Below are 15,794 nucleotides of genomic sequence, written 5' to 3'. Positions count from 1 at the left end.
CAAAAAAGCCCACCCAAACTATTTGTCATCTATCAGCCAAACATGGCAAAAGCAGCAAGTATTCAGCCAATAGAGTGAGGAAAATAAAAATATTTACCAGGTTTGTTTTCCAACTTTTAATAAGTTTTCCAACTTACTGAGGATGCCATACATTTATTTTTTACCCTTTCAGAATTCACAAAAAAGAATTACAAAAAATTCAATCTTCCTCTATTAATCATCTTAGTATACAACAAACTTTATTTCATCAAGAGCAACATAAGACTAAGATACAGTACAAAAACTAACACAAAATAATGGTGCTAACAGAAGTACTTGCTAGCATCAGAAGGACAAGTCAGTAGAATTAAACTGTGGTCTTTCCTTTAAAACAATAGAACAAAAAAAAAAAAAAAAACACAGAAGAATGCTGCAGAGACACCACAGAATTGAGATAGAAGCATCTCCTCAAACAGAATCTTATTTCACACAAAATCAAAATAAGGACATTCACTTACAAGAAATAATAAGCCTCATAAAAAATTCATGGAAAATTTTTCATGTTTTCCATTTTAGTATATTTCTTTCATGCTAATAATCAGACTTAGTAAGACTCCTGGTTAAACTCATATTCCTTAGAAAGCTCAGCACAAAGTCACTTTACATAAATGTATTTTTAGCCAACTTTCTTTGCAAGGATTCATTTCAATTTTCCTTATTGAGCTGCCCACCTACAGTCCCTCTGTTCCACCTAACATTTTTGCTGATGCAAAAGACAAGGACAGAGTGTTCAGAAATAGAGATCACCTACTGAAAACCGATATACTTGCAGAACCACTGCAAGTATAAAACTTCCAATACTGCATCATTTTCCTTGTCCCTGTTGTTACTGCAGAGCGGGGCTTCTTAAAACACACAGCCACATGTTTAAATTCAACAGTATTTGTTTACATGCATCTCTCTCCAAAAAAATCCCCTTGGGAAAACTGATACAGCATGAAGAGGTGAAACTCATGCTTGAATCATTAATTCTGCTTCCTAATAAAAAGCAGTAGCATGACACAGTAAATATCAGAGTGTATTATCTTAACTTTGTTTTTTCTTTTCTCTACAAACAAGGCAAACAGATTTGAAATGTCTATTCTGAGCAAGTTATCCACATAGTGCAAACACTGACAGTGCAGATTTTTCAAATGCAACTCAGTGAAAAATTAAAATTAGTCCCCAAGTACTGTTTGCAGCGCATTTCAAACAAGAAAAGTACCCAGAATTATTATTCAATAAAATGTCCCAACTCTCCTTGCTCTTTAAAGGCTCACAGACAATTTTAGAACCACTGGGCAAAGGTGGAGATGAAATTTCCAAAGCCTATTGGTACAGCCTGTGTAAGTTAAATGAAGTTTACTGTCAAGTTAACTTTTCATAGCTGACTGACACCATTATTTTCCTTGTGTGTACAGCCAGTACTTCCACAGCAGCTTCAGGTGTGATGCCTGTGAAGGCAACTGGCCACAAGACAAAACACTCTTCATTGTCTAATCATTTTAGCAGAAAATCTGCCTGCTTATTCTTACTGTTCCAGTGGCAGACACACACAATGGCTGACTCACAGCAAAACTAACAAGGCTGCCTGGCAATTACCCAGCCCAATTATCCCACTGATTATAAACTGGGGGAGCAGCCAGCTCTCATTCTGCCAGCACATGTATGTAACGCACACAGGGAAAAACTGGTGCTGCTGCTCTCACTGTGCTCACCTGTGGCTGACAGCAAAGGTGACAGTGGAGCACCTGTCAGACATCCCAGTAACACACCTGGATGGAGGAAAAGCTTACCAGAAGCAGCTCTACCACCCTGCCAGGGATCTGTGCCTTCACTTTTTCTTTTAACACTTCACAGCTCCATCCACAGAGCCGCCGCTTCCCCTGGGAACACCCCACCCCACATTTTTACCTGCTACACAGCTAGCACAGATACACAAAGTTGAACAGGAGGCACTGTTTTTTAATTACAGGAGGTAAAAAATTTAAAAAAAATAAAGTTTGTTAGCAGCTTTAAAAATGGTTAGTGGCAAAAATTAGCCTGACTGGTTCAAAGCCCCAGGTTCCTCCTTTAGGAAAAGGCACACAAAAATAGTTTAGCTTTGATCTGTAATTAGCACACACTGTGTTACACTATCCTATTATATTAAAGGCTTCTTCAAGCTACACTCCATCTTTTGAAGCTTTTTTCAAAAATGAGTAAGGGAAAAAGCTAAGGTAAAGGTGAGACAGAAAGCAAAAAAAAAACCACTGAGGAAAAAAATGTTTTGAAGCTTTTAACATATATCAATGATGTAGCTTCAGCAAAGTGCCAAACTGTTCTATATTATAAAATATAACCATATGCTCAATAAAAATACTTTGTGTGAGGAGGTTTGGTGTGGGGGTGGTGATACTGGGGTTTTTGTTCTTTAAATTAAATGTAGCAGTCATGGAAAGAAGAAAAAGCACGAGAGACAGCTGAAAGCCGAAAGAACCACATTCCACGTTTTAAAATCTGCAATTATAGATCATGATAAATCAGTATCCTGAAAAGAAACAAATTACACAAACATGTACAAAAGACTACTTTAAAAATACTTTCCCCAAAACCATTATGTCAATTATCTGGACATAAATATATGTATTAGAAAAATCTCAGAATTAGAGCCTTCATAATTTCTCCCCCTTGAAAGTGCGTGCACTCAATTTTCAGTTGTTTTCTTTATCTTAGAAGACCCTTTACTCATTCATTCATGACACTCAGCTAATAAGCAGTTTGAAAATGTCTCTAGGCTTTGTTTATTGTGCACTACTCATAACCTATTATTAAATAGAAGTTTCAGGACGGGACACAGTTTCCTAGAATTCACTGTTGGAATACCAAATTAATAAAATAACTTCACAAATGGCCTCAGAAATGATCAGGTAGTAACATCCCCATTTTACCAATTAGAATGTGGGCCAAGAATAGAGATCAAAAACGTTAATTAATTCTGGCACCAATTTAAGCACCTCCTTCTCAACTTACATAGCTTTATGAAACATGTTCAAAGCACAATTTCCACTCAGAATGAAGCTGTGAAATACTTCTCAATACTTCTACAAATCAAGATCCAGAGTTTTGCCTCGAATGTCAGAAATACAGAATAAGTAATTAGAATTCTCCCCAAAAAGCAGTGGTTGAAGTGGTTTATTCAGTATCCTTTAGGAAAAGAACAAGTAAGGATGGTCCTTGGAAAAACCTTCTACTAATCACAAAACCTTTGTCTTTCCAATGCCCTGCCTAGCAAACAACCACTGCAGCAAAGAAGGCAGCACAGCTGCAACCATTCCTACACAGAGTAGCTGCACCCTTAACAGAGACACATCCCATCCTGTTCCCAGCCAGCCTGACTCAGCCCATTCAGGCTCTCTCCCTGCTGACAGCCAGAGGGTCTGTCTCAAGGATTCCCTGCCCCATCTGTCCCATTCTCTGACAACATCTCAGCTCTTCTTCAACCTCCCTGTCCCCATGACCAGTATTGGAAGTCCCATTTCACAACTTCCCAACACACTACTCTTATCCTCTAACACTCCCAGTGGCACAAATTCCCTGCCCTGCCTTCTCTCAAACACTGCCAGCCAGCACAGGTGTGCTTGTCTTCCTTCTTCCCAGTCAGATCCTCTCCCTGTGCTTAAGGATCCCTCAGCTATTTGTCCCAGCCCACTCCCAGTCTGCCTGGTCTTCTGTCTTCTCCACATTCATCTCAGACTACTCCCTTTCGAGTAATTGTTAGAAAGAATAAACACCCTCGAGACACAGGAAAGCTTCAGTCCAGCCAAAGCATCTGGAAAAAGCTATTTCTGGCAATGCAATTTCAGTCACCCATACTACTCCAGGTTGAAGCACTGACTGCCACTCAGGTCGTATCAGCACTGAGACACAGGGGGTTCACACAGCTCTACACATACAGAAATTTTCTCCCTTTGGAATTATGCTCCAGTAATTTCTCTTAAGCACATATGTTAGAAGAATTGAAGTTTAGGTAAATTTTCACAGCCATTACTGTAAGAAAAATCCTGAGTTTCACATCTGCTTCAAGGCACAAAGGGGCTTAGAGTATTTCAGATTCAATGGTTGCAAGATATTATTGTGAAATGTTGGCATGCAACATTTTAGTAGGAAATGGCTGTATTTTGACAAACTGAAAACATTCTCACACAACTAAATATTTGGCAATCCTAGCAGCAAACAGTTGCTGGACATGTGTGTGCATGGCAGAAAACAGCTTCTGCAACACTGCCATTCAAAAAAAACAAGAAACATCATTTTTCCCACCAGCTTTCCAAACAGGAACACCAACTATCTCCCACAACTGCTAAAGTTTTAGATCAATATTTTGGATAATAAAGAGAGATAGATAACCAAACAATAGCCCTCAGTTAACAGCTGAGGGTTTCCCAAAATCCTGGGAAGGGCAAGCAAAATTTAACACCTGGCCTGCTAAATTCTGACACTGCACCTCCTTCCTACACAGATGCTTCCCTAACTTCATACTCTCTAAAATCTTGTAATTCAACAATAGCTACCAATCAAACTATAATTACTATGTACTCTCAATACTTCTCAGAAAATCCTACTTTCTGCAAAAGCATCTCTATATTTCTAGCACATTCCCAGGGCAGCAATCCACCAGAAAACAGTGGAGGGGAAAAAAAAAAAACAAACAAGTGACACTTCTCCATTCCCAGCAACACAACCAGCTTCACTGCAGAGAGAAGGGGTTATTATGGGCTCTGAGGCAGGCAGCACCCAGGGCAGCTGGTGGAATGAGCTGCTGCAGCAGAACCTGCCCCCTCAGGACACTGCCAAGCTACAAGAACAAAAGGGTGAGATGTACTGCTAAGCTCCCAAAAGCGACTCATGCTCAAGTGTGACCTGCACCTGTTGTCCAGCCCAGATCAGAATGAAGTGACCAGCCCTCCACTCAGCCCTGTGGCAGGCACTGAACACTTCAGGTGAGGCAGCTGCCAGTGAATGAAGCTAAAATTGCTTCCAAGCTCATGAAAGGGCAGGCTACCCCTCACACAGGTAAGCTAGCCAACCTCAGAGTGCTGCGAAGAAGTCTCCAACTCCAGAGTTAATGTACTTTGGCATGGGAAGGAGGGGATGCATTCCAGACCATGTGGAGAAGAGAAATTGCCTGATGCAGTTTCATACAGTGAAGCCCAAAATATCCACCACTAGAGAAACATTAAAATTAGAATTGATGAGATTTCAAACAAGTCTGAACAGAGCTCCAGCTCCTGCAAGGAACAATTTAGATCTGCATCAGCTGCTTGGAAAGAAGTAACTATTCCTGTACTTGGACTATCCGATAAAAAACAAGTTCAAGGACAAATAATTCACTGATCCTAGCTATAAAAAGTTGAGATATCAATAGGAATTTCATACTGATGAAATGTTTTAAAATATTTGTTATTTTACCTATCTAATTATAGTATGTTAATCTTTTCCTTAAAGTTGAAAAAATACCCACAAAAAGTGCTGTCTGAGGTGTGGCTGAAGTGCCTAGGTGACATTTTTTAGAATTCAAGTTATTTTCCATCTATCTTGAGAAAGCTGCACATATTTTCAACTTTTCAGATGAAAGCTTTCAAGCTTGTTTCCAAAACATGATTAACTTCCTTAAGATCTGTATGACATATTCAGTTTAAAGTTTGCATTTTTTTAGTGCACCAAGATTATTTGCCAGAAGAACCTAAAAACTAAAAATAACTGCAGAAATTAAATAGACTTTGAAGTTTATTGCTGAGTTAAACAAACCCCATGATTTTAGTGCCTTGATAACATCCCTTTTTGCAAGCCCAGTAATTTTATATTTAACCTTAAATAATATGCTAATTATTCTGCAAGATAATTCAAATTCTCTTGTTCCAACATTCTCAGGACAGACTTTACTAACCAGCTCTTTTTACTGAATTATTATAATGCATTTCCTTAAATTACTTAGTAGATTCTGCTTTATTTGTGGCATTATCTTAATCCAATATATCAACCACCGCTTGAAAACAAGAAAACAAACTAAAAAACCCACAGAAAATTTTCACTTTGTCACTGTTTGTGGCAGAGAACCATAAGAAAAGGGACCAAGCCTCAAACGTGCCATACAACATATTATTGTATTGCAGACAGAGGTGGTATTATGAGGTAACACCAGTTCTCATGAACTACCCTGAACCTTGGCAGCCACGTACTATCACATGTTCTGCAGCAGAGACTACAGACAAACAACAGACCACAAGCACCTGGGACTTAGCACGAGAGTTAATGATCATTTACTTGTAATATCTTTGAGGTAATGGTATCCAGCAACCTAATTCACTGACAGAAAAATCAAGAGTTTTTCTTTCTTTCACCCTGCCCACAGAAGGGTTGCACAGTGCTGAGGTACTGCAGTGCAAAACCAACTGTGAGTCAAACACAAACATTTCCCCCTCCCTGATGTTTCCCTCTCAGTTTTACTGATATGCCAATACGCCACATTCAAGAATTCTAACATGCTGTTGTATTAAAAGCTGTACAGTAAGAAATCCTCGATTTTGAACTCTCTTGCTTTTGAGAATGGATGCTATATTGAAACATCTCCCTGTGACAGAGATAATTAAAGAAATAATTAAGGTAAAGTGGATTAAATCTGTGTATGTACATACACAAACAGAGCAGCAGAGAGAACACATAAGATACCTCTGCTCTCATTATGTGATATGTAAATGCCAATGCACAGCTGCTTTTTTTTGGACATACAGCAGATCCTATGAATTCTATTAGAATACATCTGAATGCACCAAGTGATTTTCCTCAGTTGTCTACTCAATGGGGACAAAGACAGTATTATTCGCAGGTGACAAGAGGGACGGCGGAAAAACTGGGCAGTAAGGATGTCGTTCATTAAGGGAAGAACTAAAGAATTCATTAAGGTGCACACTGAGGCACAGCAGCCTTGTAAGTATTCTCTGATGTGCCAATAATGTCATAACAAATACCTAAGTAAACTAGTTAAGTAGCTTTCCCTCACCTTATTATTGGTTTCAGTGTCATTCAAGCTGTGGTCATTTACAATTTGAGAAACATCCCTGATCCCTTCTAAAAATCACACAAGGCTGGTACCCAAACACTGTTCTGAGGGTGTCTTGACATTCTCCAACAACTTAGAGCAACATTCTAGAAAGAACACTGGAAACCAAAGCAGTTCATCTGGCTTAATAACACAACATAGTTATTTACCTTACTAGTGTGACAGGCAGTCACTCTTCTAGGAAGATTCCACACTATTACATACCACTTATTTTTCAGGCAATTTTTAAAACATATTTTTAAGACCGGTGAGCCCCACATTTAAACTCATATTGTCAAAGTAATCTACCGAACCATTTCCTCCACCAGCAGCATGAAGACACAGTGCATTCTGACACCTCATACATATTTAATAATAGCCTGATAGGCTGTCATTAACATCAAACAGCAATCTAAGTTTGCTACATTAAACATGATCCCTGTGTTAAGAGGACAATCACAAAGTGCCTCCAAGATCGAGCCTGTAAGAAATACCCACCGACTTGAACAAGGTGTAATGAGGCCAACTGCACTGAAAAAGCCACACATTGGATTTAAAATTAAATAATAAAAAAAAAGCAAGGGAAAAAAGAAAAAGCTTCAGTGGGTCATAAGACCAGACATGCCATAAGGCAATCTGTCACAGAGTACTCGTATTAGTAACTGTTGTGTCAAAACTGAACATTCAAAAGAAAAGACAAACCTTCCTTTATGTTTTATGAAATGTAAGCCCACAGAATTAATAATTCATGAGATGAAGAAAAATATCACATTTGGCTATAAATATTAACAGACGCTGTCAACCTGCTTAGAACTAAATTTTGACTGTCCTACCTTACAATTATCAATTTAGAAAGGAATATTTTTCAAAAGCTCAAAAAAAATCAGCATGAAAGTCATTAATGAAGAAATTAACATTCTCTATTCATGTAGGTCCCAAGCAAAACAGCCTGTGTTCTGTGCCCGGTGCTGCTGAGTGAACACTAATTGACTGGCATTGTTTGTGCCCACAGTGGTGGTTTGCAGTGTTGACAGCAATAATGCTGGTGGTGGACACAAGGAAAAATGCTAAAAGGACATACTAAACCCAAGACACAGTGGAAAAAGGGAAGGGAACAAGAGGAAGTAGCTGTCAAATGACAAAGAAAGATTAAAAAAGGCATTTAAAACTTCATACCGGTTTTAGAAATACAGAATTTTATTCAATGGATCTTGGATAAATTTTTCTGATTATCCAAACAGGCATTTAAATATTACCCAAAAAAAAGCAATTAACTCATAATGCACAACCACATATCAGTAAACTCACTTCATGTGATCTCAAAGATATATGAAATATATTTTTAGCAGTTCAAATTCAAGATCTAGAAAACACTTCTGCTGTATGGCTGCAGTTCTCTGCTTTCACTGCTATTACTGAGAATAGAATATTGGAACACAAATGACAATCATGCCAAAAAATCCAGAATGCCATTAAAATGGATTGTTCTAAATGGTGGTGACAGTGCTTTTCTTTACAGCTTTTTTTTTCTCCCCGGTGCTAATATAACTTCAATCTACTTATGGCCCCATCTGCACTTACATTCTGAGCAAAGTGTTAAAAATACTTACATAAGCATCAATATTGGCATACGCTTAAAAAAAAAAAATCAGACTAAACACCTTACTTTTCTCTACAGATCCTGACATTTTCACTGCATTTCACCCAGTGATGATCACACAGAATGAACAGCCAAAGTTGAACATCACAAGCTCTTATTTTTTTTAAAGAAATTTAATCCCTACCTTTATCATTCTAGAGAGATCTCCAGCATCTGCTAATTCCAACACTATGTTCAGTTCATTGTCTTCAATGAATGAGGCATAATATTTGATTACATTTGGATGATTCAGTTGCTAAGAAAGCAAAATAGTAATTCACAGTTTAGTGTAGGGCACGCCACATGTTTAAAGACTGACACAAGAAACATTCTAATTTAGGCAAACAAAACAACCCCTAAAATCTATTTCACTATGATACTAACTACAGAAAGTATATGCTGACAGAAGCATTTACAAATACTTTGCAAGAACAGGATGGCATTTTAGGATCTACACGGTGACTGACATTGCAATTTTAGAGAAATTTCACTTCAATGTCTATATCCAATAGTATGCTAAACTTATCTGGAACACTGAAGTCGATTTTTGAAGTAAATAGTAAAATCAATTTTTGAAGTCAGGATTTTACTGTATAAAGGACACAGTCATTCACAATATTGCAATTTTGGCAGAAACTTTCACTTGAAGTCTTACTCACTAGTCCATCAGATTTACTTTTCAATTTTAACTTTTAAAGTAATAAAGATCACAAAATTCTTCAAAGTGAGGCTTTTCAAAACTCACACAAAAAAACAGTGGACACCTCAATTATGTCTATGAAATACATAACACATGTTTTTATTACAGTTGCACCTTTTCTAAACAAATCTTTTACCTTAAGAAGATCTATTTCTTTGATGCAGTCAGCACGGGCTTTGGCATCCATTAAATCAAATATCTATGCACAAAAGATAAAACATTTTTATTAAGTGACAAAAACATAGTAAATTGAATAGTCATTATCATTATTTCATAGCACCCATAAAGTAACCTGAATTGCACATTTCACGGCAAGATATAATATTACAGTAAGAAATATTTCTAATGCTCTGATGCCCTGATTTAGTGCTGTGGCCATTCTGTTAGCCCCCTCATAGGAAACAAGTCCATTTTAAGTACAAGCTTTCCAAAGACTTAATTGCCACCTCTGCATATCTGTTCCAATACACAGCACGAATTTAGCACACCTTATAAATGGCTCAAATCTCAGGCTCCTATCTCATTCTGCCACACTATTTTCACAAATTGATTCCTTAGTACCTTTTTCCCCTTAGTCTTGCAACAGTCCTCCATTTCAATTCTAAATAATGCATATTATTTTACTCTCGGGATCAAAACTTCATTGTCGCCTCCAACTCCTTCTCTCCCATTTCCTTCCCTTCAGGCAAGCAAAGAAGTGACTTGGGTTACACTACTTGTTTATTAGAGCCCTTTTCTCTAAGCCCTCATTTGTGAAAAATCTAGAATCAAGGTACAGGAAAGAAAGATAAAATTTTGTTTGTGTATTCTGGATAGCACTCCCAGTACTTCTAATTTGTTATTAAACAGCACGGAATAGACTAGCCCAAGCAGCTGCTCTCCCCAAAGGACGGACTTAAGTTTTATAAACATGACTCCCTCTACTTGTGCTGCACTTCACAAGCATCTTTGCAAATTTGTCACAGCTTCAGCTAAACTGAGTATTTCAAAAATTACCTAAATTAAATATAGCAAGGCAGTAAAATAAGTCTTATCTGATCCGTACAGCCGCAAATACAGACAATCTTAAGATTGACTGTTTAGCATTCTTGTGGTTCTCAGATTTTGATCCAGATCTAACCTCAAAAGACTATAAATAGCATTTCCCAGAAATCCAGAATTTCAGTTTCACAGACATTAACTTCCTCCAATAACAAGATTTGTAAAAAAAACCCCGACAAAAAAAAGCAAAAATATCATTCAATCCATGGCCTCTGAAGAGCCTCTGAATCACACCAGATGCAAAACGCTTTCAGAGATTTTCTCTCTGAATAGATGATCTTTTAATTTGCCAAACCGCTGCAGTTCAGACCAGTGTATTAAGCCATGTCAGCTCACACAAGGAGGTTACTGTAAACACAAGGAAAAAACCTCCTTGCTTCCTCACCAGCAGATGACTCAACACTGAAGAACATCTTACCCTGAAAAATGGAAGTTGCAATGAAAGACTTTAAGAATATCCTTTCAAGTGCATGTCAGAACTCCACACAGCACCTGGCAGCACTCTGAAGGTTTGTTTAGCAGGAGAGGCTGCCCTTTGCCCACAGTTCGCTGCAGACTGGCCATTAGTGGAGGGATGTCAGTACCTCCATCACGACTGGAACAGTTTATAGCTTTGCAGGCAGATTAATTCCACCTTCAGCTCCTATGACTCAGCAAGCCCAGCTGAAAGGTCAGGCTATGCTCCAGCATGAGCGTTGCACACAGATCTCTCTTACATGCACACAACTTTCAGCCCTGTACAGACAGCACCCCCGTTGCCATCAGCAGGCCACAGGTCTCATCCACTCCAGACACACACTGCCTAAGGACTTCCAAGCTTTGTCCAGCCTTCCCTGGGATTGCACTCATTTTCTGAGCAGGCTTTCAGCTGTAGCACCCCATGCCCTGCAGCTGAGTGACCTAACTGTAACTAAGTCACTGCAGTTAAATGACTTGTGTCTAACCTGGTTTTAGATCCAGCCTGACTCTGTGCAACTGCACAGCCTGAAGGGACTTACAGCAGATACAACAAAAGTCTAAAATAACTTTGGATTTTTGGATAGGCTTGAACAATAAGCTTTTGGATCAACACAAACTGACCACTTGAAATCACCCAGCAAAGTCTCACACAGAGACACTAACAGCATCCCCCTCCCAGCAGAGTTCAGGTCACTGATGATGCTCCATACATCGATTATTGGAAACTAGCACTAATTAGACAACAAGTGTTATCATCACTGTAACTGGCTAACAATAAAAACTGCTGTATTTAGATTAGACTGCTAGGGTATTCATCAGACTAACAATAATTCAAATTCTTGACTTCACTTATGAGTTCAGGATCATGGGGTAATTCAGTTTGGAGGCATGCTTCTCTAGTCAGCACCAATTCCACACAGCACAAACTGCACAGTAATATATTTTTAGTTAAACTTTTAATTATTTTCCCCAATTTATATTTTCAAGGACTACAATAAGATCAACATTTCTAAAAATTAATTATGATTGTATTAAAAGAAACCTAATAAGCAGCAAACAACAGGGTAAATATTTTTATGATGTGACAGTTTTCATAAAGAGCGTAATCAAAGAGTCTGATTGTGGTAAGCTTTTTATCTTAGTTAGCAATTACAGTGAAACTCCTTAAAACAATTAGGCAAATACAGCTGAAGAGATTTAAAGGAGCATTTTAAAAGCCCTTAGCAGTTCTTTTCCCACTTAGCAAACACACTGAGTGAAATAAACCTTTTTAGCTCTCAGTTTTTCATCTCATCCTGCAATCAGCTGTGTACAAAGGGAGAGCAGAAGGGCATTACTAGTTATCACACATCTGGGTGCTATGCAGCTAAGGGATCTCTGGCAACTTGGCACTCAAGCTCTTCCCTAGTACCTTCACATGAGCATAGATTACAGTCTTTTTCTTTCAGCATTCCAGAAATGTCAGTTGTAAGTACTGTCAAGAGATACTGATATTTTTAGAAGAGTTTCTAAGCTGTTAAAAGCTACAGAGTGGGAACTGTTCCTATGCAGATGTGCAAACTAAACAAAGGAGTTGCAATACGTGAATTCAACTTCCTGAGTGAACTTCTTATATACATGTCCCCAGAAAGCTACAGGCATAGCAAAAAGGTTTAGAAACATGGAACCACCTGATGGAGAACATCAAGCCCTAGCTTCAAAGTCCAGACTGCTTCTGATCAACTACCAGCTACCAACCGAATCCATCATCTGATGTGAAGTGCCAAGCTGGGAATCTATCGGATTCCTCTTGCCCTAGACCATCACTTTCCCAGATTTTCCTCTTCAGCATTGAAAAGGATAAATTTAAAAGATAAACCTACGTCTGTCCTGTTCAAAATTCTTTATACAAGAAAAATACCAAAATGCATTTCCAAACAAAATCACAAGCACGACTGCTGTAACATAAACCTTCAGAGAAGTAAGCAAAATAAAGACCTGAATGCACATAAATATTAAGAGATAAAATACTGAACAGCAACAAGCATTAGAGTATTTTGCCACCACAGCACTGCTGTGCTGAGACAATAGTGCTTCATAAAGTGTGAAATTACAAGTGCTTTTCTAAGATTAATTAACTGTAATTCAGGCCTGAAGTAGCAATCCATTGACAATGTACAATGAATAATGAATGTACGTCCTAGATAAAAGGATTCATTGTCTGAATCTCTAACATGGGGCCTCCAATTTTGGAATGAAAGGAAAAGAAAGATGGAACAATGTAAGGCAGAAATGCAATTAATCTGAAATTTTGTTGAAATATGCAACTTTACATATTTGAAATTTTGAGTAGCTAAGGTTTCCTTAAAAAATAGCTCCTAAAGCAAACTCATTACAGCCTTACAGTAACTGACTTAGATATTTACCACTCTTTTGCCATTTAAAGATGATTTGTGATCAGTAATTCCTCACTTTGCCCTTAGAGGGGACTCCTGGAGTGGTCCTTGCTCAGAACACTGCACTGTACCCCAGATGTTCTGCTGCAGGGGTTACCCAGAGCTGCAGTAGCAGAGAGGCACTGCTGCTTCCTCAGGCATCATCTGCAGCACAGCTCAGATCTGAGGCTTAGCACATGTTAAGAAACTTACCTAGGAGCTCCTCAATTTGTACTGCTATGGTCACAGTTTACTTGGGACTGATCTTTCCTGATGTTTCTTTACCTCAAAATATAGTTTAGACATTTGTAAAAGTTCAGTAGTGAAGATATGATTTTATTTCTGGTTTTATTTAGGTAATATTTTAACAGCACCTCAGAAACAGAGTTCCATGCTGGAAAAAAGAGAGAATCTAATTACAAAAATTACTTTCTGATTACTTGCCTAATGACCAAAAAAAAAAAAAAATCAAATACGGGAGGATGAAGTACAAAGGGTACAACAGAAACAAAAGACCCAACATACCATTTTGTGAATCCTGCTGGTTAAATTACTATTAAAAAAACCTGCAAGTTAAACAGCCCTCACTGTGCTACATACCCTAATAAAAACCAAACCAAGAATACTACTTCTGTCATCTGGACTCAGAGCAACTACAAATTCAGGAAGAGTGGTTTCTGTCACCATCTGCTTGTCCTTTCTCCTACAGCATCTTACTGCTACTTGCTTCTGCTCACATTTTATTCCACAAACATACATTTTGTACACATTAATTTAACATTTATCAATATTGTACATATTTCAGCCAAATAAAATTTTATTAGCGAAAAATAAACATTCTTGTTGGAAAGCTTCATAAGAACTCAAAACTGGCAATTTTTTTTTGGAACAAAATGCCTGAGATCCTGCAGCTCCAAAAGAGGATAACTGAAGGATTCTAAGCCCTATAAGCCCTCGACAGTAAAGACACACATGGGGTACCATTACCAAATACACATAAAAGAAACAGGTACACACCTAACCCAGGCAGGAAAATGAAATGGGGAGGGAATGGAATAGACATGACTTGCAAGACTGGAGAGGAAGGAGGGCATGTGAGATGTGAGAAGATGTGAGATGAGAATGGGCAGATAATGGAAAAGTAGAAGGTCAGATCTCAGTTATGTTACTTAACGCATTGTAGAGCATTTAGAGACACCGTCTTAATGTGGAGAGTGAAATCCATGCAGAGGTGTAAAACAGAGAATGAAGCCTCTCTCTCATAACTGAAAGAGGCATTTCTCCTGTTTTGTCCATGCTGAGCTTCCTTTAAAAAGGCATCATAAAAAAAGGAATATTTTAATTTGAATAAAATCAAACATGATTGAAATCAAAAGGAAGAAGCACCATCACAGAGTAGACCCATTTTTCAGCTCCTCTGAAAAGCAATTACTTCTCAACAAAAGGCATCCATGAAAATAAATTTGATAGTGAAATTAAGTATTGTGACTATATTTGCCAAAAATATTTCTAAGCAATCTTAGCAAAGGTCACGGAAGCACAGTAACAATTAAGATGGTCTTCTGTCCAAAAGGAACAGCTTTAGATGTCAACTATACAAGCTGGAAAGGCTGTGCCAAACACCCTGTGCTGCCACGAGCTTTCTGAGCTGTCATTACATGCTTAGTAATTTTTTCCCCTTCCAGGTTAAGCAAGTCTCATTTTCCATTCAGTCAGTAGTCTCCTACACACATCCAGCCTCCACAAGGAAAGCGACTTTACACAGAACACAGCCCCTCCTCATGTGCACTAGGTAATAACTTTCAATGGAAAACAACCAACCTATCTTGGACACTTGAAGACAATCGGAACCCTGTCACAATAAAGGCAGTTGGGAAAGGCACAACTTTTTAACACTATTTCCTACCAACAACCAGGTATATTGCTAGAAAATTATTAAAGTATTAAATAAAAATTAAATAAGAAAGCTTTTCTGCTGTAGAAACCATCACCTGCATATGGACAGCAGGATGTCATCTTCAGACACTGAACAAATATCCTTTCAAATTGGGAAGTCTGCTGTGAGAATACAGCTACACATACACACTGCCTTTTGAAATGCTGTTAGCAGTACACATGCTAAAATGCCTCTGTATTCTTAATGCAAGCACTGTTATAAAAATTTCATGGCTGGACTTTTATGACTTTCTTCAAGTACCCAGGCATTCCACATCCACCTTAATTGACATGCATTTCAAGTCACATTTGACCTTTTGGGTTTCTCACACGCTAAAAATGAAGAAGGAATTAGCCTAATGTTTTAAGACTGTTGATCAAAGTTCTTAGACTATATTTCAGCTTTTGAAGTAGTATATATCTGGCAGTTTTCCCAGAAGGGGGAACCAAGTCCCCTTTTTTTATGACTGCCAGGACTAGCCCTGCCTCCTGGTGCTGCAGCACACA

At 38.2% G+C, this 15,794-nt stretch overlaps 1 protein-coding gene across 2 annotated transcripts in view; it reads right to left on the bottom strand.

Annotated features, from left to right (window-relative positions):
• Positions 1–15,794, bottom strand: part of NEK7 (NIMA related kinase 7) — a 67,498-nt gene that overhangs the window by 32,925 nt on the left and 18,779 nt on the right. For both annotated transcript variants that reach the window (XR_010722428.1, XM_066192283.1), the window contains exons 4-5: positions 9,575–9,637; positions 8,884–8,994 (exon numbers count right to left, since the gene is read on the bottom strand). Coding sequence is in view for 1 of the 2 variants with exons in the window: in XM_066192283.1 (XP_066048380.1) it covers positions 8,884–8,994; positions 9,575–9,637 (174 nt within the window). In the remaining variant the exon portion in view is untranslated. The remainder of the gene's footprint in view (positions 1–8,883; positions 8,995–9,574; positions 9,638–15,794) is intronic.

The sequence above is a fragment of the Chamaea fasciata genome, unplaced genomic scaffold (assembly GCF_029207755.1).
Source record: "Chamaea fasciata isolate MVZ Bird 193981 ecotype frontalis unplaced genomic scaffold, bChaFas1.0.hap1 SCAF_10, whole genome shotgun sequence".
NCBI lineage: Eukaryota > Metazoa > Chordata > Aves > Passeriformes > Sylviidae > Chamaea > Chamaea fasciata.
The sequence above is the reverse complement of the archived record's forward strand: the minus strand, read 5'-3'. Positions and strand labels throughout refer to the sequence as shown.